Source organism: Notechis scutatus, chromosome 2, assembly GCF_049901735.1.
Source record: "Notechis scutatus isolate UNSWTSFEM ecotype Mainland chromosome 2, rNotScu1.2, whole genome shotgun sequence".
Taxonomy (NCBI): domain Eukaryota; kingdom Metazoa; phylum Chordata; class Lepidosauria; order Squamata; family Elapidae; genus Notechis; species Notechis scutatus.
Window position 1 is genome coordinate 75,836,872 of NC_142010.1, and position 27,292 is coordinate 75,864,163.

Sequence of the window (27,292 nt, forward strand, 5' to 3'; positions counted from 1 at the left end):
CTGGGTGAAGTTGAAATTAAACGAGGCATCTTCCAGGGTGACTCCCTTTCACCCCTATTATTTATTCTAAACAATTTTATTTGGGTTTTCACAAAACAAAATGAAAAATAAAACATCTTTTTTAGTGAACAGCATGGTTCCAGGTTTTCACATCTCCATACAGATAAAATTTCAGTTAATATTCATCTTTCATATTCAATTTCTTATCTTATCATTACTTTATACATTCTCTATTTGTTTTTACTCAAATACCTCCCTCAAGCTTATTTTATAGTTTTCTCATTCATTTCCAAATCTATTTCATTTCCTTTTCAAAATTTCCATATCTTCACAACCATTGTACTTATACTTTTATCTGTCCTGTTTACAATTTCACTACATATCATTTCCCAAAAATTGCTGCCACATTTCAAATATTACAAAGCAAAACAAGGTCCCCTGTAATTACCATTTAAAGTGTGTCACCTACATATCTTATAATTTGTTCCATTTCAAATCCCACTAAACATTCTACTTTTAAATTGTCCCCTTAAACAATTATAACATTCATCGCCTAATAACTATATTATAACATAAATCCCTTTTCAATCAGATTCCGCATGGTACACCTATTATTTATTCTGTCAATGCTACCACTGACAACCATTTTTAAGAAGGTGAACTGTGGATACGAACTTGCAAAGAAAGGATTGGAAATTTCGCATTTGTTGTACGTGGATGATTTGAAGCTGTTTGGTAAAACAAAAAGTGAACTGAATTCACTAATTGAAAGCACAAAAGAATTTAGCCAGGACACTGGCATGCACTTTGGAATTGACAAATGTGCAACAATGGCAATCAAAGCAGGCAAGATCATAGAAGATGATGGAACAGAACTTGAAAAAGAAGAAATGATAAAGGCAGTGAAACCAGAAGGCCTACAAGTACTTAGGGATTTTAGAAGCCTCTGGTTTAATGCATAATAAAGTCAAGGAATCAACTTCAGCTAAGTCCATTTGAAGAATTCGCAAGATTTTAAAGTCCAAACTGAGTGGTGGAAACATCATAAAAGCACCTGGGCTATACCTGTGATTCGATACTCTGCAGGAATAATTGACAGGACCCAGATGGAGCTGGACAATTTGGACAGAAAAACAAGAAGCTTATGAGCAGGGGGCTGTAGTAGAAGACTTCTAAAGTGTCTTCCAGCTCTATTCTGATTGATTACAATAACCACCAGTCGGAAAATAGAATTTAGTCTGAGGTGTCTAGCACAGACTGGAGAAGATCAATTTATCAAATTGCCATAAGACGCGCTAATTTTAAATTTGGCAAGTCATTATCAAAGCGTTGATACAGGAAACACAACAGAACCTCAACGTTACATTTCTACACGTTCTCTTATTGACACCTGTCTGTCTGATCTCACTTTTGGAGAACTGGCGGAAATGACGACGCGCTGGTTACCGAGGCCCATGCCCGAGACGGAATGTTTCCGGGTCACGTGGCGGAAATCGGGAAAGTTGGGTGGGGCGGCGCGCCGGAGAGCTGGGGCCGGCTTCTGTTCTGCCAAGATGGCTTCTCTTCTTCAGTCGGACCGCGTCTCTTACCTGGTGCGCGGCGAAAAGGAGATCCGCATGCCGCTTTCGCAGCTGTATTTCTGTCGCTACTGCAGCGAGCTCCGTTCCCTCGAGTGTGTCTCGCATGAGGTAAATTGGCCGTGTTGGAGAGGCTGGGGAAATTTCATCGCAAGCCAGCGGTGTGGATTGGCTAACCCTTGCTGCCACTCTCAGTCCTAGCCCCACTTCATCCAATTGGCTAAGAGGGATTGTGTTGCCAACATTCCCCGTTTTTCTGGTTCCGAGCTCGAGAACGGAAGGCCGATTGGGGCGCGTGTCCCTCTGTCAGCGTCCCTTTGTGCTGCCTTGGCTGGGTTGAAAGGGAGTTAATTCTGGATAGGGAAGAGAGGAAGAGATTTTTAGGAAGGGTGGAGGGGAATCTTTTAGCATATGTATTTGAAATGACATTTCTTCCCATGAAGTTGCTGCTTTTCCTGTGTAAATTACCATCACTCCCTGTTCAGACATCATCATACTATGCTATGCCTCCCAGTTGGTTACTGTTGCATCTTGAAACAGTTTAAGCCACATCTTATTCTCTCCCACACCACGCAATATAATTTATATTTATATATTTATGTCCTGCCTGAGTCCAATTGGATTCCAGGTAATGTTGGTAATCAGGTACTGCTACCCATCTAACTATATGAAACTTGTATTTGCAAAAAATGCAATGGGCAGTTACGAGTGGACTACAGACTTGATTCATATTGTGGCGCCTGTAAGTTGCAACGTTCTTGGAGCCGTGTTTTGTTATATGCAGCAGAAAAAAAATGCCCCATTTCATTTTAATTTTAGATGTATTTATTTTTTAAAAAATGCAAAGCACAAAAAAGTATTTCGAAGAATTCTCCTGGCCCCCAGATATATTCTGGAGACATTTTTTTAAAATGAAAGTGATTGAGGACTCACTTCAGTTTTGAAGTATGCCCGCATGTCCAGAAAAGGATAGAAATACACAGAAACGATAGAATAGCCTGAAAGACTAGTAACATTGATTTTTGTGTGAGTATTCACAGTGGCTATCCTTTTGGAGGAATTCCCATGACATTTTCTCAGAATTCCAGATATGCTGTCCAGTTTGCCAAGCTAGGGGGCATTTGGAATTCAGCACTGTACTTTGTAATACTGAAAATCAATTTATTATACAACCTTATTCAATTACAATTTAGTATTAGTCTTTTGATCTGCAGAGAAGTGAGTGCACCAATAAAAACATGTAACTTTTGTTCAGATTTTATAGGGGGCTTCCAAATTTTAAACAAATTTTCCATTGATTAAAAAAAATAGTAAAGGAACTCTGTTGTTCGAATCATTCTAAAAATGTCCAAGGATGACACTTCTAGAATGTCATCTTCCTGAACCTAATTTTGACATTGTTTGGGTTGCAGTCCCAAGATTGTAAATAACTGTTTTTGACAGTTATTTTACTATTTACTAGTAAATAATATGATCATCCACGAGTAAATAATAATATTTACTCATGGATGATCACTTAAACATGAGCCAGCAGTGTGCAGCAGCAGCCAAAAAAGCTAATACAATCCTTGGTTGTATAAACAGAGGCATAGAAATCAAAATCATGTGAAGTATTACTTCCGTTTTATAAAGCCTTAGTAAGACGACACCTGGAATACTGTATCCAGTTTTGGTCGCCACATTACAAAAAAGATGTTGAGACTCTGGAAGAAGTGCAAAGAAGAGGAACTAAGATGATTAAAAGCCTGGAGATTAAAACATGAAGAACGGTTGCAGGATTTGGGTTTAACTAGTTTAGAGAAAAGAAGGACTAGGGCGATATGATAGCAGTATTCTAGCATTTGAGAGGTGGCCACAAAGAAGAGCGGGGTCACCTTATTTACCAAAACAGGACAAGGAACAATGGATGGAAACTAATCAAGGAGAGAGGCAAAACGGAATTAAGGAGAAACTTCCTAACAGTGAGGACAATTAACCAGTGGAACAGCTTGCCTCCAGAAGTTGTGGGTGCTTCATCATTGGAGGTTTTTAAGAAGCAGGGGGTTGGACTACAAGACCTCCAAGATCCTAGCTCTATTTTGATTGTTTGACCCAATTTTGTTCTGTATGAATATGAATGAAGAGGAATATTTTACTTTTTAAATAAAAAAGTAAAGAGGTTACTGTTACTGTATATGGCTTTGAATGTGAACCAATTTCCATTTTAAAACAGTCTACAACAGGGGTGTCGAACACACGGTCTGCGAGCCTGATGTAGCCTGCACAGGCCACACCTACCATGGTTCCGCAAGGGCATAAAACAATCATGATACAGCCCGCAATGTGATCGGGTTTGACACCCCTGGTCTATAAGCACTGAACAAGAAATATCTTAAGTCATTATGATTAAATGGTCTTAGTTTGAAGTATTCGTTTTTGAATGACTTACTTTACAGTTGTTCATTTCTGGAAAAAAAAACTAAAGAATAATTAAAAAAAACCCTAAAGAGTAATTAAAGAAGGTGACAAGCTATTGGAACCCAGTTGGATAGAAAATAAATTTTAAGAATTGGTTCATGACAGGACACATTCCAAATTTGGTCTTTGGCATCTCCTGTTCAAAATATTAATAGTTGAGAATGAGAAAAATATCTGCTAGAAAATTAATAGAATCGCTGCTGATTATAAGTTTCTTTTTCATCCCAGGTATAATGCCAATTTTAATTGTCGTTAATAATCTGGGGGATTGTAGTTTAATAAGGATGCTGAGTATTTTTCTGGTAGAGATCTAAATTTCCTCTCAATAATAATATCTAGAATAGAAAGAAATTATGCACAATTTTGGAGAACAATCTTTTCGTTTCATTTAATTGTAAGCCCTTCTGATTCACCTTATGTCTCCTGAGCATGACATTTGATGTTACATTTTAATATTTCATTTTAAAATGGGATAAATTTTCTCCACAAGCCTCAAGGTGTATATTTGGAAACTAGCCAGGAGAAGCAGAAGACTCACAACGTTTTTCTGATATTGGATCTTACCTCTACAATTAAAATGCCTATCTGATCTTTCAGAGCAAAATCTGAAGTAACGATCAATAATCAAATTAAAGTTTTATGTTTTATAAATCAGTTTTTAGGATATTGTCCTATCCCAGCTCCTAAAAATCCAAATGTCTTTTTTATTCCAAATATAAGAAGTAGCATTAGTTCAAGTATAGTGGTGAAGAATGATGACTTTTTAAAATTATTTTATAGGTGGATTCTCACTATTGTCCCAGCTGCTTGGAGAATATGCCTTCAGCTGAAGCCAAGCTCAAAAAAAATAGGTAAGGCTACATTCCATGTACACACCCTTTCTTTTCCTAAAGCTTTTCTTTTGTATTTTGCATAATCTCTTTATATTTAACCACATACTTATTAATTTGAAACCCTCTTTGAATTTAATAGTACAGGTAGTCCTTGATTTACAATCATAATTGAACCTAAAATTTCTGTTGCTAAGTGAGATATTTATTAAGTGAGTTTTGTCTTGTTTTACGACCTTTCTTGCCACAGTTGTTAAGTGAATCACTGCATTTGTTTAGCAACACAGTTGCCATACAGTTAATTGAATTTCAATTCCCCATTGACTTTGCTTGTCAGAAGATTACAAACTGTGATCACATGATGATGGGACACTGCAACTGTCATAAATACGAGTCAGTTACCAAGTGTCTGAATTTTGATCACGTGACCATGAGGATGCTGCAAAGGTCATAAGTGTGAAAAATTGACATAAATCACGTTTTTCAGTGTTGTTGAAACTTCAGAAGGTCACTAAATGAACTGTTGTAAGTTGAGGACTATCTGTATAGAATCTTAACAGATTGATTATTACAAAATCTGAAGATATATGCATGGCAAGGTTTTTGTATTTTTATAAAGGAAGAGATAACATTAATTTGCTTCCTGTTGATTGCTCCATGAATTTTTCTGAGCAAAAAATACTATTTTAAAACTTATTATTAGAAGCAATTTTTGAATTATATGTACATTTATAAATCAAGAAATTTGGCTCCAATTTATACACAGTTTTTAATTTCAAATCAATATGGTTTACATAACAATGAGCATTGTCTCTCTAAGAAGGAAAATATAATCAAATCCATTCAATTAAAAAGCTAATTACTGGTGTCTTCTTGCTTAGGTGTGCTAACTGTTTTGATTGTCCTTGCTGTATGCACACCCTTTCTACCCGAGCAACAAGCATTCCTGCTCCATTGCCTGATGATCCAGCTAAAACTACAATGAAAAAAGCTTATTATCTGGCCTGTGGATTTTGCCGCTGGACATCCAGGGATGTTGGCATGGCAGATAAATCAGTTGGTGAATATCATATCTAAAATAAATGGGACAAGGATGGCTTAAAAAACTCTACATGTTATGCAGAGTTATGGGTCAAAGGGGGAACACTGTTATATTATGCTAAAAACTGGTAATATACACAAAGGTTTACAGAATTTGAATGGAATTAAATTTATTGATTAATGGGGTCTTGTCACAAAAAGAATTGGGTTTTATAAATATGTGCTATGTCATTTCAGTTGATAATGGGGGTTCCCAGATATGTTGTTGAATAATTCTTATTGAAAATATTTAAACTTCATGTTGGATTGGATCAAAAGTTTATATTGTGCAATTTTTGCAGCAATTGGGAAATATTTTTCCTTGCAATGGACATTTAGAGATAGAACTATCCAGCATGAGTAATTGCTTTAAGAGCTTGATTATTATGGAAAAAAGTAATTCTCTTAGAAAATTTAGCATTATTTCATTCAGAAGATTGTAGAAGATATATATGTATAGTGTGAAGAGTGTGGACAAAACAGGCTTTTGTTGTCTCTCATAACACTAGAGCTTGATTCATCTGCTAACAATGAACAGTGGAAAATTTAGGACAAAAAAGCATGCAGTATAATTATGGACTTTATTTCTTCAAATATAATGACACTAATTTTGATGTCTTTTTTCATCTTTTCTTTTGAATGAAATAATGCTAAATTTTGTAAGAGAATTACTTTTTCCATAATAATTGTACCAAAGGAAGCAGAGGAATAGTAGAACAAAGCTAAAGAAAAACAATGGAGGTAGTTTCAATCATTTCAGCAATTATGTCTCTTAATGCTGGTCCTTTCCAATGGTTCCAAAATTAGCATATATCTCTAACATAAGAGATATAAGAATGGGAACCCTTATTAAAGGCAAGAAATTTGAAGGAAAAAAGAATTTGTCTGCCTTCCACTTTTATTTCAAGGTGGGTTGGTCTCCAATATGTGCAGAGAATATTATCAACTCAGAATCCCCTAGTTATCTGTATAGATGTCTGCGCCTTCTCCCCTCTCCCCACAGATATGTTTTGAAGATGAATATAAGAGAGTGGGATGTTTTGTAATGTTTCGTTCTGTAACATTGTACATTATTGTTACATACCATCTGCTGATTTTCCTTACGGAAGTCTTTTTCACTGTGTGCTATTTCCATAACAATAAAATTCCCTTGCAACAGGAAAATTTGCAAGGGAAAATGGAAGGTACAAAATAGATTTTTAGCACCTGTCTTTGGTTTGCTAACCGATCATTGATATTTTATATCCCTATGTTCAACAGTCAGTTACTAGACTAGAAACATAAGCTGCTTTCTGACTCATGATGTAGTGATGAAACACACAGTATTATGTCATTCTAAATAACAAATATTAGCCCCTTGATGGATTTAGCAAATGAGAGAAGCAGACAGTTGCTTTCTATATAGTTTATTTTTGACTAGAACATGTGTTTCATGATTATCTTCTTTTTAATTATGGATGTTATTTTTTGTTATATTGCAGCCAGTGGAGGTTGGCAGGAACCTGAAAATCCTTATACACAAAAGGTAACTAAAAAAAACATATCTAGTGATTAAGTTTGAGAGAATAAGTCTCAAGTGACTGAGAGTATTCACAGTCTTTCCCCAACTGATTTAGCAGTGCAATATAAATATTGGCCTCGGTATGAAGTGCACTGGTGGAAAAAGCATCAAGTCCATGTATTTTCCTATAGCTGCCCTGCTTTGAGACACTGCCTTCCTGCACTGATCTTATTAGCCCTGGAAATGCCAGCTATGATCTGTGCAGGGAAGATCACAGTCTTCCTGTATCATTTTTAGAAGAAGGAGGTTACCTTTTGTTTAGGTTAGTTTTTCTTCCCAGATCCATTGTCTTCCTACAAACAACTAGATAGCTTCTAGTCATCTAATATATGTAACGGGTTTTAGAAAGTAAAAGCTTATATCAGGGATGTCAAACTGCTGGCCTGCCGGCCGGATGCATCACACACAGATCATGCCCACTCCGGCTCTGCAAAGGGAAAAATCATTGCAATATGTCACATGACACGATTGAGTTTGACACCTGTGATTTAGATCAGCGGTCGCCAACTGGTAGGCCGTGAGAAAATTTTGGTGGGCCGCAGAGAAATCTCACCCCCAGAACCCCGCCAAAGCAATTAATCCAGGCTGCACAGAAACACAAGTCTGCTCAGCCCACATGGCCCACAGGAACCCTCCCCGCCTACTCATTCCTTACCCAGCAAACTTGCCTGCTAAATTGCTGTTTTTCCTTTTTCCGACCATTATCTGTTCTGATTTAGATTAGCTAGGAAGCAGGAAATGGTTGGATTTCTTGCTTTCTAGCTAGTCTTTAGATCTTTGGCTCTGCTTTTAAGTACAGCCGAACCTCCCTTAGGACTGAAGGTTTGCTTGCAAGCAAATTCAGTGCAGACTCATGGCAAGCAAATTTGAGAGACTGAGCTAGCTGATGGCAGATAGATAGATCACTGAATGATTCTGTGAGCAACTCAATCTGCCTGCTTTGCCTGATTTTGGGTAAAAGTTGCTCTTTTTTATAAATCAATATTTACATACATGGTGTGTTGTGAGTTAATTTTGTGAGTTTGCTTACAAGCAAATTTTATGTGACAGGCTGAGCTAGCCGATGGCAGATAGATAGATCACTGAACGATTCTGTGAGCAACTCAGTCTGCCTGCTTTGCCTGATTTTGGGTAAAAGTTGCTCTTTTTTATAAAAAATTCAATATATAAATATTTATAATATTTACATACAAGCCATGGCCAGCCAGTCACATGACCACCAAGCCACACCCACAAATTAGGCCATGCCCACAGAACCGGTTAGTGGTCCCTGGAATCTAAAATTATGAGTTTGGTGGTTCTTGAGGTCCAAAAGGTTGGCGACCCCTGACTTAGATGATTTCTGGTTTTCTCTGGTATGAGCCTGATTTGACTTTTGAGTACTGATTATCACTTAAGTAAAAGACCCATACAAAGGAAAGGCATCAGTAATTCAAAATTTTCTTTCAGTTTCTCTTTCTGATGCAGTTAGTAGGATGACCTTGGAATTAACAGATTAATTAAGCCAGACGACAAGGCTTGATACATAGAAACATGCTCCAGATCAGCTTAGTTCCTGTTCAGGCATAGACACAGCAGTAGTTAGTCCAAGAATGAAGACAAAACTGGTCTGTATGTAGCTTAGTCTATATAAGTATTGTGTGTGTGTGCACACACATGCGCATATCCTATTATTTCAATAAAATATTATGCATTTAAAAACAAAAACGTAAGCTACCACATGCCAGTGTTAAAATATATGTTGAAATATATATTTTGAGATTTTTTTTAACATGCAGAATTTTCACATGGATAGTTTTAACATTGCAGGTTTATTGAGGAATAAATGAATTTACTAGGAAATAATGAAAGTGAAATAAATCAGGAATGTATTGATTTGTCCCATTTCTCTATGTTCAGCCTTTACAAAAGAACAGTGATGTCCATTTAAATTGGTAAATATGTAGTAATATAGAGTAGTAGCGCAAATTAAACATAAAGAAAATAAATAGGGGAAGAAAGAGTTGCTACGGAAGAGAGAGAGTAAATTTTAAACTCCACTATGTTTATAAATGCAGTGAAAGGTTTTTTAAAAAATTTCAGAGTGAATTCAGGGTTAAAAAATCTTGTAAAGAATGTGCCTTCTCATGAATAGCTTAAAATGTTTTTTTTATATATATATATAGATTAATAAACTGGTGGAGTATTATCAACAGTTGGCTCAGAAGGAGAAGATGGAAAGAGATCGTAAAAAATTAGTTCGACGGCGACCGTACATGCCACTGGCTTTTTCGGTAAGCTAGAAAAACAGCATAGAAATTGTTGAGATCACACTTTAAAAATCAGATGTTTAACATTTTAAAATGCAGTGATACAATTGTTGTTGTAGCTGACATTTTTAAAACCGAAGCAAGAAAATTTAAAAAATAATAATTGGACCTTATCTGAAGTTTTCGTAGCTTATGTTTTACCTAGAGGTATCTGCAGGTAGTCCTCAACTTGCAATTCATTTAGTGGCTGTTTGACATTACAACGGCACTGAAAAATGTGACTTATGACCGCTTTTCACATTTATGACCATTGCACCATCCCCATGGTCTTGTGATCAAAATTAAGATGCTTGATAATTGACTGATATTTATGATAGTTGCAGTGTTCTGGAATCATGTGATTTGCTACCTTTTGACACGCAAAGTCAATGGGGAAGCCAGGTTCACTTAACAACTGTGGCAAGAAAGGTCATAAAACGGGGCAAAGTGTACTTAACTGTCTCACTTAGCAGCAGAAGTTGTGGCCTGAAATGTGGTCGTAAGTTGAAAACTATCTGTACGTGAAATAAATGTAGGCATTCATACTGTGAAATCGTAAAGTGACTTGGCTTGTATTTTACAGTGAAGGTTCAGATTTGGAAATGGGCCCCAATACCTTTGATTTTCAAATGCTGGATTACTATTATTCTGTATGCAACGATTTAGCTCATAGTCAGCACAAATGTAATGTCTGAGATATTTGTATTTAAATATGTATTTTGTTTTAATTTTCAGCTTTGCATTCAGTGTCAAATAAAAAGCTTATTTTTTTTTCTTGGCTAAATAATTTTGCATATGCTTTCTGCCTTTGGATAACTGTATAACCTGCTTGCCCTATGCATTGCTTTTGTCTTTATTGGTGCATTTTTTTTTATCTCCGTTGCTACCTGCCGCTAATTTGGGGGCCCTCCACAGCAACATACTATACATGTAGTGGTAAGTTCCTTTAGTTGGTTCCTTTAGCTGGATTCAGCTAGTCAAATTGTCATTGTTGCATTTGGGTGACTAACATGTTCATAATAGGAAAGTTCATATTCAGTCTGAATGAATTAATACACATTTGACTTTAGTAGTCATATAAATCAGTGTATTCCTTAATATTCTTTTTACATAAAACCAAAATTGTTCAGTGTAAGACCATATAAATGTACTGTGCGGTCACAGTACATTTGATGAACTTGAATGCTGTTAAGAACAGTTGGATAGATTTTGCTTGGACAAGTATGTTCTGGACTTCCACTGTCTATGATTCATTGACACATTTTAGTCCTCTTGAACTATAGACTGCCTATAAATACATTACTCCCTGTCTATAATTTTGCCACTTAAATATTTCTTTCCCTGTTAAAAATAATAAATCCTTTTAAATAGCAATCTTGTATAGAAATGTTAATATAAATTTTATCTGATATGCCATATAGATAAATGAAAATATTTTCCTTTCCTTTAAACTAAAATAATAAGCCACCCACCAAAAGTTTACAAAACAATAGGAGAGTTAGACAGGCAAAATAATATCCCAAAGTATTCAGCAATTTTATTTATGGTACAGGGCTAAACTTTCTATTCTTACCATGAAGATAACATGGACTGAACTATTAGGAGCAGCAGGGAGATAAGAGATAAGTTACCTGACTCAGTAACATTGCCATATAAACTGCTTTTAACATTGGATTCAGTGAACTATAGCAGTTACCATACTTCTCTGAGAAGTTGCCTGACCTCTTGTACATGTAGATATTTAGTTTCATTTTAGATTTCATTTTTTAGTACACTGGTCTGGCACTAATGGGAAAAGAACTATTTCAATTATTTTCTGTATGCAGAGGAATACTTTTGAATCTAGCCTACTTTTCCTTAGAAATTGGCAACCTTCAGTTTTGATATCTGTTGTCACAACTCAGAATGTCAATCAATTTGTTGGCAAGTACCTCAGCTAACTGTTGTTAACTCAAGTACAGTATAATGGTTTGATTTCATAACATTACAGTCATTATGTATTTTTCAACTCTAGATCTTCTTCAGGTCTATTGCAGTAGAACAGGGGTGTCAAACTCACATCGTCAAGGCATCATCACATAACACATCGGGACTGTTTCCCCCTTCGCTAAACCAGGTGGGGGCGGGGCCAGCACATGACGCATCTGGCCTGAGGGCTGCGAGTTTGACACCCCATGCAGTAGAGAGGGTATTTGGCCACAAAATACCCTCTGGAATTTCCTCCTAGAATTTAAACTATTTATGTTGTAAGTTTCCCAGTGTCATTGGATAGGAGATAGGCAGCAAATAAATTTAATAAATAAATATTTATGTTCTGAGCTAGAAGACTTAATCATCAAGTGGAACTTGAATGTAAGCACTAAATCAAAATACTTTTAAGTAGAATAAACGATGATTGAAAGGCTTGTTGCTTTTTTTTAGCTTTTGTGTGTTTGATTTCTGTTTATCAAATTATCAAAACTTTCTCTGAACAGAAAAAACTTCCAGATGTGCTTTTCTTGTAATTGATACATCTTGTTTTTAAGCTGCCCCAAACCCCAAGATTGTATGTTTTCATTTGCTGTCTCACCTCTTGTTATTGACAGGTAATCCTTGACTCATAACCATAATTGGAATCAGAATTTTGATTTTAAGTAATTGTGGTAGTAAGCTGAGGCACCACGTGATCAGATTCGTTTTTATTACTGTTTTTACAACAGTCATTGAATGAGTCACTGTGGTAGTTAAAGCAAACTCTGTGGTTGTAAGGGTGAAATCACTTTATCCAATGGACATATTTTTGCTGGAAAATGGCAAAAAGGTAGCAAAATGTGATAATATGACTGTGGGACACTGCAAGCTGATTGTAAATGTGAGCTGACTGCCAACCGCCTGAAATACATGACTGTGGAGATGGTGTGGCAATCAACTTCAAGGATGGGTCATACAGAACTTTTTTTTTCAGTTTCATTACTTTGAAGGGTTGTTAAGCAACCAGTTATAAATCAAGGATTACCTGTATCTCTTGTAGGACAAATATGGCCTTGGAACCAGGCTCCAACGTCAGAGGCCTGGGGCCCCTATCAGCGCCCTTACTGGACTTTCGTGAGTACTAGTTCTTTCATATCAGTGATTGATTAAAGTTACATTGCTTAATCCCGATTATAAAATGGAAATAGCCTCAGAATCAAGGATAATTCTGGGTCTTCCTTCTTTAGCTGATTAGTTAAATGCTGTATTTTCATTACCAGTGTGTGGACATCTAAGATGTACCTGCGATCTTGTCTAAAGTGTCATTTTATAAAAAAAAATACAACTCATGTTCTTACTTCTAAAATTTGCTATTATCTATATTAATTCAGTGTTAAAATGTAAATTAGGTTGAGTGCTACCGCTTGGTACTTCTATTCCAAGTGCTGCAATAAGATCTGAACATAAAGACTTGATCTCTAGCAGCTCTATACTGCTTCCTCTGAACCGACAATTTAGTACTGCTCAGGTTTTTATGGCTTCTTTTAAAAGCAATCGATCCATTCCCTTTGCCTTAGGCTGAAAGAAGGGGAAGACCACAAGGAGATAAAAATTGAACTAGCTCAGGCTGTGGAAGAAGTAGAACCTTTACCTGAGGATTATTACACAAGGCCAGTCAATCTAACAGAAGGTAACAGTTTAGCTTGTCTTTTCACATTTCTGTCCAAGATTATTGATTCAAATGGTCCCTGTTCTTATTATTCAAAATCATTAACTGAGATTGTGAATTTTCTGAACTTCCTGTGTTGTGAACAGTGACAACCTTAAAGCAGCGTCTCCTGCAGCCAGATTTTCAGCCCATTTGTGCTTCTCAACTTTACCCACGTCATAAGCACCTTCTGATCAAACGCTCACTGCGATGCAGGGTATGTAATCACTCTGAAAAACTATACAGCCATCACAGAAACTTTTTGACAAAATTAGAGATTATATGCAAATTCCAGAATTCCCTGTCCTGGAATTATTACAATTTTCTTTCAGCTTTGGCCCTTGGCTGATTTTGAATGTAATTGGTATGGGAATGCAGTTTTTGTGAATTCTTAGATTACAATAAATTTGTATTATTTCAATAGGAAAATATTGTTACTCTGTGTCTATACAATGAGGCAGTGTCCTTTATAAATGCATTTTATGAAACCCACTTGTAAATTTATACTGCCAAAAGTGATAACTGCATAGCTTCATCTTTCATGATATCAAATTCATCTTACTTTGTGTTGTGAGGTCACAAAGATGTAACTTTCCCTGTTTCATTTCAGTGGCTACTGATAATAGTGGTAAGGAGTAATGTGGAATACTGACAATTCCAGGCAATGCATGCTAAATAAATAGAATGAGATAGACACTAAGTGCTTTATAACTACAAGTATATTTATCATTGAGTTGAATTCTTTAGTTCTTATTTGAAGCATGAGAACTAATGACTTAAGGAAAGACTAAAAAAAAGACTTAAGTTCCAAAGATGTAAAGAATCTTACCCTGCAAGATACATTTAAAATATAATTTTGTATTATTTGTAGAATTTATTGCCAAAATGAATGTAAGTTTAAATGTTATGTTGGATACATTTGTGATGCAGAAGGCAATCTGTAGGTTTTCTGCATGGTGGTTATATTTCTATCAGTTCCTAGGCAAGGTATGTTTCCATCTCCCCCATATTATCTTGTCAAACGCTTGTGGCTAGCTGTGATAGGAAACAACATCCTGAACTAAATAAACTTCGACAGTTGTGTTGAAATGTGTCTATGAAGGGGGAGGTGATGTAGTGGATTACAATAATACAGCAGGTTCCCAGGAAGGAGGGACTACATTCCAATGGTTGAACAAGAGGGAGCACAGTTTGGAGCTGGATTGTGAGAAGAGGAAGAGATTTAGGATAGGGAATTCCTCCTTAAAATGTCCCAGGGTATTCCCATTAGATTGGAGTAACATAGGTTTGATTTGGCAAGATTCTGTCTATATGGTTATGCAAATAAAGAACTGAAGTTTGACTGCCTTTTTTTTACTTCATTCTTGGACTAGGTCTGACAAGAGAGCAGGTTCTTTTTAGGAAACAAAGTGTCTGAATAAAATCTTTCAGCATTTTTATAGGCTATTTCCATTGTTAAGGAAATGCTTTATGTTGATATGGATGAATGCCCTTGGTTTTTTTCTCCCGTGCTCATGTCCCTTCCTTCCTTCATATCCCTTCTGGAGAAACTGGGTTCTCTAGCAGTTTTGAGATAGGAGATAGGAGGAATCCATCCCAGTAGCAGTTTCCATTCTACTGTCAACAGCCACTCTTGGATACAGCCACTCTTGGCCCTTACCTTTTGGTTTAGTGAATTGAGTAAAATAAAATGATTCTGCAGTTACATTTATAATTCTTGAGCATAGCTTTACAAACTTCTTATTCTCTTTTTTTCTTTTGTTTGTAGAAATGTGAACACAATTTGAGTAAACCAGAGTTCAACCCCACATCAATAAAATTCAAAATTCAATTGGCTGCTGTGTAAGTATTTTGAAAACTGACTGCAAGAAAACAAAAGACTTCAAGCAAATTCTTGGGACAAATCTGTATCTAATGTATAAGGTTTCTTCTAGTAAATACAGGTTCTCACAATCCAAGTTCCAGCACACAGAAAAATAGTGTGCTAGTAGCAGACTTTCTATTTTAGCTTTTCTTGTGAATATAGACACAATAAATGTACGAAAATATAGTTTTTAAAATTCCAATTTTATTAAACAATGCAGTGCAATCAACTAGACATTATGTTAAATATTATGTTTTTCTTTGACAAAGGCTGTAATGTCCATATAATTTAAGTATGTGTGCTTCTAATAGTTTAGTTGGTTTCTGCTCTGGCAGATTGAAAATTAGTATTACTCATTGACAATACGAACTGGCAGGTAAGATTTATTCTACTTATCCTAGCCAGAAGATAAGATGACTTCTATCCCATGGAGGAAACTGCTTCCTTCAGTCTTTAACCTTGATTTCTAGAAAAAGCCAGCTTTCCTTTCAGCTCTACGGTAAGGGTTGAGAAAGAAAAAATAAATAAAAGGGATTGGGAAATGCCATACTTAGTTATTTTATTAGTGAGATGGGTGGCATATAAATTTAATAAATAGATTAATAAGTAGTGAAAAATTGGTGCTAACACCATGAAGTGTGGGTAATCAAGCTAAGTGATTCTGGCAAGAATAGCTGATCTGTGCTGAAAAGAGATCACACTTGAGATCAGTGATTGGGGGAAAGAGATTGGACAGAATTGTGGAGAATTCATCTCCAAAGCAGTGGAAGCAAGCACCGGTGTTAGTATTGAACACCTCTATAGTACAGCAAAATAATCTCCCCGTGTAGCCCATGATATCTATAGCTAGCACACACCTCCTATTGCCTGAGCAAGCCAGTCGTTAGATCTTAGTTGTACCCAATATTGAAACAGTTACTTGTAACACATCTTTCATGCCCAATGGAAAAGGGAAAAAGGATGACATAGGAAGACGCCATCCTGACATCATCAGATAAAGAATCTATAACAGCAAAGAGAGGGCTGCTTGTATGTTGAGATAAGTTCATGAAATGATGGAAGAATCCCCTATCCCACGAAGAGAGAGGCACATGTTTATTGATAGACTGAACAGTCTCCTCCTACAGGATATGCAAAGATAGAGAGGTTTAAGAAAGTGGTGGCTGATTTTGTTTATTATCCTATAAACTATCCAACATTGTTCTTCTATTTCATATGTGCTCATGTCAATAGCAAGGTTTTTCTGTTACTACAATGATTTACCTCAGAAAGAAGTTAAACTACCCTGCTGAAATAATTGTAGGAGACCCATGTTAAATATATGGTAGCGAAAAACCAGAAGGGAGAGGAAGATGCTTATTATTTGGAAAACAAGAAAACTCAAAACTTCTAATAGCACAATTGAGTGAAAGGTAGTTGAGCTCACATACATCAAAAGGTTTCATGGAACATAATGTTTTTTAACATCACAACACTGTATGTAAACCTGCATAAATGAACTGTCCCCCCCGCCCCTTCCCTCATCCTAATTTGAATCCTATATCACTTTACTAGCTCACATGTCATAAAACGTGTAAGTCTGAAAAGGTGCTACCAGACTTCTGATTTTCAGCTGAAATTAGTGCATGCTACTGAAGGGAGGGTATTTCTTTCATGGCGTAGGAAAATGTCTTCTAGTCCTGCCTACTAGTTGAAAGAAGTGAAATTAACTCTTTCCTGTGAGGTCCATATTTCTGTGAATAAAGAAAGGAAATTCACAGTAAGCCCAATTACTGTGTTGTATGAAAAAACAAACTGGAAGCTATACGTTACAACTTAAACAAGTTTAAAAAACTTGTTTCCCAATCATATATTTTGCCACTTTTAAAAATTCTTCAGTGTTGAGAATAATTTGAAAACTGCATAATTGAAAAATGAGGTATTTAAAATTATAAAGCATAGCAAAAAGACTAGAGACAATGCCATTCATATATTTCCTAATGGTGTTTTTATTTGTATTTATAGCAATTACATCCCAGAAGTGAGAATCATGTCTATTCCTAATCTGCGCTATATGAAGGTTAGTAATTGTTTACTTTAATCTTCTTTTGAGATGGACCTTCAAAGTATCATGAAGCCTGAATATGAGTGGCTGTTAAATCTTTTTTGTTCAAAATGTGAAAGAGGCCTGGAAAACTAACATGTTGTTTAGTAACATTGGTTCAGTGAAGGCATGACTCGTAACTCGTGGTTTCACAATCCACTGTTTTTAAATTGGATTCAAAAGTCTGTCAGGATGAAAAAATTGAAAAAGATGTCCATAAGGAATACATGACAACATAATGTTAGAAGTTTAATGTCTGCTTTTGAGAATTGTAAATCTTGAAGCATCTCCCTTTTTTTTTTTCCGTGTAGCAAAGATTAGGTATAGTGATAATGCCAAATCTTAAGGTGAAAACTTGGAGGTGTCAAACTTCTCTCCCAGAAGCCCTCTCGCTTTAGAAGCCATGGCCCCCTTTCCTAGCATCAGGGTAGTGCTTGTTAATTATTATGATCACCATGTGACTTCCTGAAATGCCTTTGCTTGATGCTCTTTTACTAATCTTGCAAGCTCTTTGGCTTCTGGTAAAAAGCAGAGAAAAAGATTGGGAGAAAAAATAGAAATAAAGGTGCTACTCTTTGGTAACATTGAGGTGTATAATTATGGAAAATAGCCATACCCTACTTTCCTTTGGAAAGCTAGATCATGATTATAAGTTATAATTTGAAAGGAAAATGGCTTTTTTAAAAAATAAAGTGAAACATTCAGTGGACAAGGATAGTAAACTATATAGTGCTGATATTATCATAAACACTATAGAAATCTCCCACTGGGGAAAAAATCCCTCAATATACATGTTTTTTAAAAAAAGAATCTACCAATATAAAAGCAACTGAGAGAAAGAGATGCCACTTTCTATCAGACAGGACTGTGTTTATAATAGAGACAATAACCAGAGATAGGAAATTAAAACCAGAATCCCCTCAAAATTTTTAATGCATTGATAACTAGGCATATACTTACGCTTCTTAAAGTAGTAATTCCTTGACTCAGATTCCTTCTTTTATCCTTACTGGAACTTTCAGTCTTAAATGTGAGGTTAGAAGTGAATCTTGACTTCCTCTAACCCAAGCCCACAATTTCTTGCTTCTTTCTCCCAGAGGTCTCTGGCAAAAAGACATTTTTTCTCTCTATCAAAGAGGAAAGAGTTTGTGGAGAGCAATTAGACTTTTGCTATTTGCTCCCAGTCCCAGCCATGACTCAGGAAGCACCTTCCATCAAGAAAAAGTCTGGTTGAAAAGTGTATGAACTGGTTGCCTGGGGTAATAAGATGAGTGAAGGTGAAACAGTAAATCTCCTAAAATTTTGTTATGCTGTAGGGTGGCTGCTTGCCATTTCTGATTTTTGTGTTTGATTTTAATTTGGTTGACTGAAAACCAATTTATAATTTTCCTTAATTCCAATATGAATTGAATATTTATAGTTTAGAAAAATGAGCGGGATAATGGCTCATGTTGCTATTTAGAAGGTTAGCACTCCCTAAAAGGGCATCATACAGGCAAAAATATAGAACCATATAGAACCTTCATGAATATTTTGTCTCATATATTTCATTCATAGGAAAGTCAAGTTCTTCTAACTCTAACCAATCCAGTGGAAAACCTTACCCATGTGACCTTAAAAGAATGTGAGGAAAATGATCCTGAGGATATTAACAGTACTGCAAAGGTACTATAGCTTCTTATCATCTTACATGTACAAGCTAATATATATACTCCAATACTATGCTAAAAATATATGAAATGAATATCTGCATAGTCCTTTTTCAGATTTAGAATGGCTTTCTGCCTTAACACAGCAATGTGTTATTTTTAAAAAAGGAGAGGAGGCTTTTGATACCCATGATTAGTATGTGAGAAGATCTTTTGGCTATGAGAAGTTTCCATGGTAGTTCAAATTTCATTAGCAGTTACAGTTGTTTTCATATTTGTTATGAAACCTTTGTTTTGGCTATATCTCTTTTCAGGTGGTGGTTCCTTCCAAGGAACTAATCTTGGCTGGCAAAGATGCAGCAGCAGAATATGACGACTTGGCAGAATCTCAAGATTTCCAGGATGACCCTGAGTAAGTTTGTTTGTCTGCTTTCATAGCTATAGACTTGCATTTACCAACTGTTGAAAATTGACCAATGCTTTCCTGACTTTTTCTAGCAGAAAATTAAAAAAAATATTGTTTCTCCTTGTAGCAGTAGATTCTAAATAGACTACATAAAATATTTCATAAAGTGCCAATGGCATGTTCTACACCCATCTGATACATATTCCGACATGTTCAGCAGGAAGGATGAACCTACTGCACCAGTGATTTCAGTTCTGGCAAACATCAGAATCAGATGCAGGCTTCATTTGAAATTAGTTTGGATACCTTCGAAAAGGAATTAAATAGATTTATGGAGGAGAGATCTATCACTGTTGACAATGCAGCTGAAAAACCTCCAGATTTAAATACAGGAGTGCCACTGGGTACTATCTGCCAGGGAGGTAGTATTTTGATAGAAGTTGCTAGGGAGCAAGTACTAAAGTTTTTTGTGAGCATCCCAAAGGCATTTGGGTGGCTACTGTTGGAAGCAAGATGATGGACTAAATTAATCTTTTCTCTAAGCCAGTCCCAGATTTGTTTTGTAGCCATTTCTTGAGTAATGTAACTACTTAGTCCCATTTCTCTCCCCCCCCTCCCCCCAATTTACTTACAATAACTCTTCTGGACAATTATTAGGTTAATTCTCTCTAAAGTAGCAAATGAAGTAAAACAATTAACTTGAGAAATTATGAATATTTTTAGAATTTTTATCTTTGGGAGTAAGGTGCCATGGTACAATAACTGCATTAATACATTTATTTACATATAAGTGTCAATGCTTTTGAACTTTGCAAGTTTATACTAAATATCCATCCCAAATAATTGAACTATTGAAACTAAAGAGAAATAACTAATGAATATTCTTTATATAACCTATGAGTTTTAAATTTGTTATAATAAAAAGCCTGTCAATTCATTGAAAATCAGTTACAATTTTTAAACATCTAGTAATTTCTTGTTAATTATCTGCACTGAAAGTTTGGATTTTTTTTCTCGTTCTAGAAAATACACAGGTAGTCCTCGATTTTCAGCAGTTTGTTTAGTGACCATTCAAAGTTAAAACAGCACTGGAAAAAGTTTACTTATGACTGTTTTGGCATCCCCATGGTCACATGATCAAAATTCAGATGCTTGGCAACTGACTCATATTTATGATTGCAGTGTCCCAAGGTCACCTTCTGCAATCTTCTGACAAGCAAAGTCAATGGGAAAACCAGATTCATTTTACAATTGTGTTGCTAACTTAACAACTGCAGTGATTCACTTAACAAATATGGCAAGAAAGGTCATAAAATGGGGCAAAATTCATTTAATGGAAATTTTGGGCTGAATTATGGTCATAAATCGAGGACCACCTGTATTATGTTCAGTAATCCTAACTGTGAGCACACTGGCAGATTAAAAATGAAAATATAAATCTACCCATACACATACTTAACACACATATTCACATACTATATACAAATACATACGCACATATATGTATAAATCATTGTCCATCTTGAATACATATCAGAAAGAGGAAGCTTGAGAGTTCACAGGGTTAATACTATATGGAACAAAACTGTGACTGAATCTGGATTCGGATACCACGAAGCCTCCTCCCAGAAGGTAATCAAACAGCTCATGAAGTGGATGTGTAGTATCCCAGACAATACTGTGGATCCCGGACAAGCATCGCTTATACTGTATGATGCTCATATATGAGGTTGAGAGTATTGCTAGGATTGTTCTTGCAGTATAAATTTGTACAGCTTTTATAGCTTTTAACTATTAAAGCAAGATATAGTATGTGGACTACATCTAGCTCTTCTTCCATTTATGGTAATTATTCTAGTGAAGGTTTTCCTGGTGAAAAGATGGGGGAGATGACATTATTTGCTCCTGAGAATTGAGAGATTCTGGAGCAGCATTGAAAGTTTGTAAGATCCAGGAAATTGAATTGGCAATTACTTACTTGAACAACAGACTATTTCAATATTATTGTTGTTGCTGTTACTATTGTTGTTATTATTATTATTTTCCCTGTTTTGTAGCATCATAGCTTTCCGGAAAGCTAACAAAGTTGGGATATTCATCAAAGTTACTCCACAGAAAGAAGAAGGGAAAGTTACTGTAAGCTTTAAGATGAGACATGAATTCAAAAATCTTGCCGCTCCAATCCGCCCCACAGAGGAAGGTGATCAAAGTTGTGAAGTCATTTGGCTCACCCATCATGTGGAGCTCAGCCTGGGCCCTCTGCTTCCCTGAAGTTTGTGTCTTAATTGGTTGCTAAATGATAGTTACCTGTTATACTGTGCTTTGAAAATGCATTCTGATAAAATGCTGGTTTTACAGAGATGCCTTGGAAAGTGAAATTTCAGTCAAAAAAGGTAGAGTTGAAACAGAAAAAAGACACTTTTTTTCTCCTTGCCTCCTCCTCTTCACATCCATTACATGAATTAGTGATTCTGTCACTATACCACATGCATAGTCAGTGACAGTACAGGCTTAGTGTGCATGTTTGTAGTTATCTTCTATCTTCCTTTAAAAAAAGTCACAACTAGTTCCTTGCAAAATCTTTTACTAGCTTTCCTTACACCAATTTAACCAAGCTAATATTGGACAAAATCTATTTCCTTCTCTGTACATTTTCTGATAACTGGATTACTACTTTTCTGAGTGTAGTAATTATTCAACTAGATTTTTCAGTAAAGCAATAATCAACACAGCAGCATGAAATGTCTTGCTTTCCCTATCTGTCAGGCATCTCAAATATTTACTGCTAAGGTTTTTTTGTACCATTTGTGGCATTTCATTGTCTTGTTATGGACAATTCCTGAAAGGAAGACATGAATCAATACGATATCATTGGAGGATTTAACTTCTTAGGTTGGAGAATGCTTATTTAAAGGAAATGCAATTTAGAATAGTTGTATTTGCTGATGTATTGCATTTATTGAAGCAAGAATCCAATTGGGACAAGCACAAGTGTTGTTGTTAAATTATTACTTTAGGAACAGGATACTGACCAAAGATAGCTCATTATGATTTTAATTACTTTTAATATATAAATTTGAACTTTTAAGACCTCTTGAAAAGTAGCGACCATCACTATTGTGCAATTTTGCACTGAAGGTGTAAAATCTTATTCTCCTGCTGAACAGATTTCATTAAGATTTATAATAGGCGGGTGAATAAATTATTATAAAGTATAATTTCCAAGTTTTGGGTTTTGAATTTTAATGATTTGAAATTTAATATTGTAGCACTGCATGCACATTGTATGTAATGGGAAAATGAAAAGATCTGATTGCAGACTGGTGGCCTTGGGCACTCATTACAGCGTGAATATTTATGTTTTAGTCCAAGATAGGAATGGAGAAGATGAATAGAAATGTATAATTGGAAGATGTACTTAAGGCCCCTGGAAATATATTTCTAATTTGTTAGAAAGTATATCTAAGTAGTTTTAATTTGTTTGGCACTATTTAAATAAAAGTTTCACCTTTGTATTTTGTGCAATTGATGTAAAAAGAAGTTTGATGTAGATACGTTGTGCAGCATGAATTTAAGACATCTAGGCAATATTTATTCAATGTGTAGAACAATATTAATGTCTGATGCTCTCAAATTTATACATTTAACTCCAATTAATCCATGATTTAACTCTCCACACTAATTAAAAGTCCAATAATAAGTTAATATTGTAATGAACTAATATATATTTAAGATTTCTTGTAAACACATATAAAGTTGGGACATACTTGAAAAATCTTTTCTCCTTTGAACCTCTCAGAATATAAGAATACTTGTACATATCTCACTTCACATATCTGTAAAAATATCTCACTGGAGGGATATTCTGCCTTTATCAGTATTAGGATAACTCTGTTGCCTTATTGTATAACTTAGTGAACTTCAAATAAATAAGCAGACAAAGCTGCTTTCGTGTATTTTACTTTATCATATTTAAGATTTTTCTGTCATATTTGTATGACTAGAAATAACCACGGTAACTTTTGGCAATGTTAGCATTACATGATTTGTAACACTGGACCAATAAATTACTTTTGCACATCTTTTACAAGGCATGCAAAAGTCCCAAATTTTGAATTAAAGATAGTCATCGACTTACGACTAGTTGAGCCTAAAATTTCTGTTGCAAAATGAAACATTTGTTAAGAGAGTTTTGCTCCATTTTATGACCTTTCTTGCCATAATTGTTAAGTGAATCACTGTTGTTAATTTAGTAACCAGGTTAAGTGACTCTGGCTTCCCCATTGACTTGGCTTTTTGGAAAGTCACAAAAGGGGATCACATGACCCTGAGACACTGCAGCCATCATAAATATAAACCAATTGCCAAGCATCTGAATTTTGATCACCTGACTATGGGAGTACTGCAATGGCTGTAAGTGTGAAAAACAGTCATAAGTCCCCTTTTCAGTGCCGTTATAATTTTGAACAATCACTAAATGAACTGTTGTAAGTTGAGGATTACCTGTACTCCATAAAAAGTGGGAACTTGTGCGTTTTTTAACATTCACAAATGTACATCTGATCAGTGCTTTTTCTATATAAAAGGTTAATTGAAACTATTATCTAACTTACATTACTATCTTTTAGTTTGTCACTTGTGAAACATTTATTGCACTCATGATGATTAGAGTAAGATTAGCTGAAAGCATTTAGCAAACACTATTTTAGTAAAATTATCTATGTTTCTCTGTGAAAATCTATTATGGTGATGTCTGTTGTGAAACACGTCTTGCAAGTAGAAATCCTTTAGCAAATTAGAACTGAAATTAAAATGCCATTCCAAATGCTTTATAGTGGCAGTCAGAAGGGTAAGACTGGCAATAGTGAGGAACTAAAAGATGCTATAGAACTAGAGTGTATGTACTATGAACACAAGGTAGCTGAGAATTGGGGCTCTATAACACAATGTGTTCTAGAGGGATAAGAGTCCCCTTAGAAGACCTAGCAAAGATCTTTAGAAGAGATGAGAGTCTTGGGAATGCTCTTAATTCAGAACCAACTAATATTCAGCAAACAGTACTATAGATAAATAAGCTCTCAACATATCCACGGTGGACTACAGAAACATTTAGAGTTCTTCCATAGAGTAATTTACAATATAAAACCATATATTTAAGACTCTATAACTAACTCCAAGATTCTCCAAATTGTTCATTTGCATTTGACATTTATTCTATTCCACCAAGATTATAGTTTTTTTTTAAACTTCAAAAATAGCTTCCTAATTATTTAAATTCATATCATTTCTCTTCCTGCCACCTGCCCATATGGTACAACGAAAAACCTTGAGATACTTGGCATACTGTCTGGTAACAAAAGTAGAATTCAAAATGCTGTGGATTGTGTTTTGTCCAAAAATTTTGTCTGCCAATATGTTATGTTCTAAATTTTAAAAGTGCCATTTATTTTAAAATGCTTAAATGTTCAACCTTAGAGCTGGAGGATAAATCAAGTTGTAAAAAATGATTAGTAAAAAATGGAGTACTGTAAAATGTTCTTTAATTGAAGAATTATACTAGGCAATAACATTGAAATCTAGTGTCTGATTCTAAGAAAACATTTGCTGAAAATAACATCTACAAAATATTTCTGAAAACCATTATGCACCTGGGCAGTGGAGGTGGGCAATCTGAGTAGAAATAAGTTGCCTGAATTGCCAAATCTGAATTTTATAGTTTTGTGCTTGGGACCATATTGATTTGTAATAGAATGTAATAGTTTCCATATACCAAGTAGACATTTTAAAAGAAAAATAATAGAAGTCATTTGATCTTTCACCACATTAACACATTATTCTTTTGTGAGAATATGATTACAGCTTTATAATGTTCAGGTAGACAGAGTACAAATGAAGAGCATCCATTAGGATTTCTGTCACAGGTTTTTTACACAGAAGTTGGTGTCTTGTGTTTTATGCATATTTTCAATTGGATCTCAAGTAAAAATCATAGAGATCTATACCTTGTTTCGCAATGAGTCAAGTATTTCATATGCTGCTTATTGTGCAGACAGCTGTGATTTCATGATTGGTTACTTGTGGGAGCAAAAATCGGGCAAAATCAAACAGATCTGTTCTGTATCCTAGATTTAACACAGCAGTGCCAAAAATTGTAGGCTCTAATCTGAATCCGTTTTTCTGCATTACAAGTTTGTCCAAAATATATTGAATTTGTGATTGTGATATTTTATTGCATGCAATTAAATGTCTTCCATGATACTATGGTATTTGAATGTTATATAAAAATATGAAATCAAAAGGATCTGTGTCTTGAATCCCCATTTCTGTGATACTAAATTTTACCAGGGATGTACTTCATGCTGGCAGACATTTCTTATTTGTGATTTCAGATAGATCCCTGATAAAATTGCTAGTAGGTAGTTCCTGACTTACAACCACAATTGAGCCCAACATTTCTGTTGCTAAGCGAAACATTTAAGTGAATTTTATGAGCTTTCTTGCCACAGTTATTAAGTGAATCACTGCACTTGTTAAGCTACTAACACAGTTAAATGAATCTGGCTTCCCCGTTGACTTTGCTTGTCAGGTTACAAAAGGTGATCACATGAACATGGGATACTGCAACCATCATAAATATGAGTCATTTGTAAAACTTCTGAATTTAGACCACGTGACCATGGGGATGCTGAAACAGGCATGTGAAAAATGGTCATGTCACTTTTTTCAGTGGCATTGTAACTTTGACTGATCACTAAATGAATTGTAAAGTTGAGGACTACCTATATTTAACTGCTTTCCATATTCTGGTTCTGATCAACTCTCTTCTACCTTCTTTCTCATATATCCATATTTTGAAGAGGAAATGTTTTAAGGGATGAAACTTATATTTAAAATAAATATTCTCCAAATGTTAGGAAAGAGAATGATACTGAAAGAGATTTAGAACTAGAGATTTGTAAAGAAAATATAGACCATGTTAATATGAACTGTTAAGCCAGCATTGTCACTGAAGACAAATGACCAAGCTGAAGTTACCTTACTGTGCAAAGACCTAGCTCTCTGGAAAAAGCTCTGGTTCTTGGAAATTGGAAGAGGACAACTAGCAGTGAAATGGATGGACTGTTACAGTGATGATAGCTGCACTGTTAGAAGACCTGAAAGACGAGAGATTAGGGACAGATTGTCATGCAGAAAATCTATGTGGTTTGTTGACTAAAAGTCAATACAAACTTGATGGCACAAAATCAATGTTAACATTCGAATGGTTGAGCACATTTACCCTACAGTATTCCATAATTTACTAAAACAACAACAAATTTGCTAAAAGGGAATAATAATAAAACAAGCAATGATTATTAGTCGTATTCAAACAATTTATATGCCTGTCCATCTTACAATAAGTGCCTTTGTGATTGGGTGGGGTGGTTTAAAACGAAAAAGACGAGTATGTTTTTTTCTGGAGTTTCACGCTCAGAAAAATATGAATAATAGACCCTTCGTATGAATTTACGCAGAAGCAAGCTGCACTTTACTCAGTGGGTCTTCTAGATAGCAGCCGAGTTATAATACTTGCGGAGTAGGCGGTGCTTTTTGAAGGCGAGCTGGGATTCACCCTGAAATACGATACTGCACTTACGTGTATCCTAACAGTCTAAGTTGTCACTAGTGCTGAAAAGTGCACCGGTCCTTTTTCTCTTTAAGTGTCTATTCCGATTCTCCCCCCCGTCCCACCCCAAGACCCTCTTAAAACCCTTGGTCTGCAACTACCATAAACTATAGTTAGCGAAAGTCGCCTCCTCTTCGCCCACGCTAACAGTTAAGTCAGCCCGCGCTTAGAGG

The 27,292-nt window shown here is 35.5% G+C and overlaps 1 protein-coding gene and 1 long non-coding RNA gene across 3 annotated transcripts; one reads left to right on the top strand and one right to left on the bottom strand.

Annotated features, from left to right (window-relative positions):
- The first annotated feature begins 72 nt into the window (after window positions 1-72).
- DCTN4 (dynactin subunit 4) lies at window positions 73-25,751 on the top strand. 2 transcript variants are annotated; one of them, XM_087955162.1, is made up of 14 exons: window positions 73-1,688; window positions 4,815-4,885; window positions 5,746-5,924; window positions 7,426-7,469; window positions 9,671-9,778; window positions 10,709-10,729; window positions 12,804-12,877; window positions 13,321-13,433; window positions 13,559-13,668; window positions 15,220-15,293; window positions 17,320-17,374; window positions 18,956-19,063; window positions 19,362-19,459; window positions 21,511-25,751. In XM_087955162.1, the coding sequence occupies exons 1-14, from the start codon at window positions 1,428-1,430 to the stop codon at window positions 21,722-21,724; spliced, it is 1,530 nt and encodes a 509-aa protein (XP_087811288.1). In that variant the 5' UTR covers window positions 73-1,427; the 3' UTR covers window positions 21,725-25,751. The 2 variants fall into 2 exon arrangements, with proteins under 2 accessions (XP_087811288.1, XP_026541939.2); XM_026686154.2 differs by lacking the exon at window positions 10,709-10,729.
- LOC148132091 (uncharacterized) lies at window positions 15,498-27,227 on the bottom strand. The gene is made up of 4 exons (XR_015747577.1): window positions 27,090-27,227; window positions 26,489-26,607; window positions 18,359-18,652; window positions 15,498-17,048 (listed from the first exon to the last, which is right to left on the bottom strand). It is a non-coding gene; the product is annotated as an uncharacterized LOC148132091 (long non-coding RNA).
- Window positions 27,228-27,292: the final 65 nt, after the last annotated feature.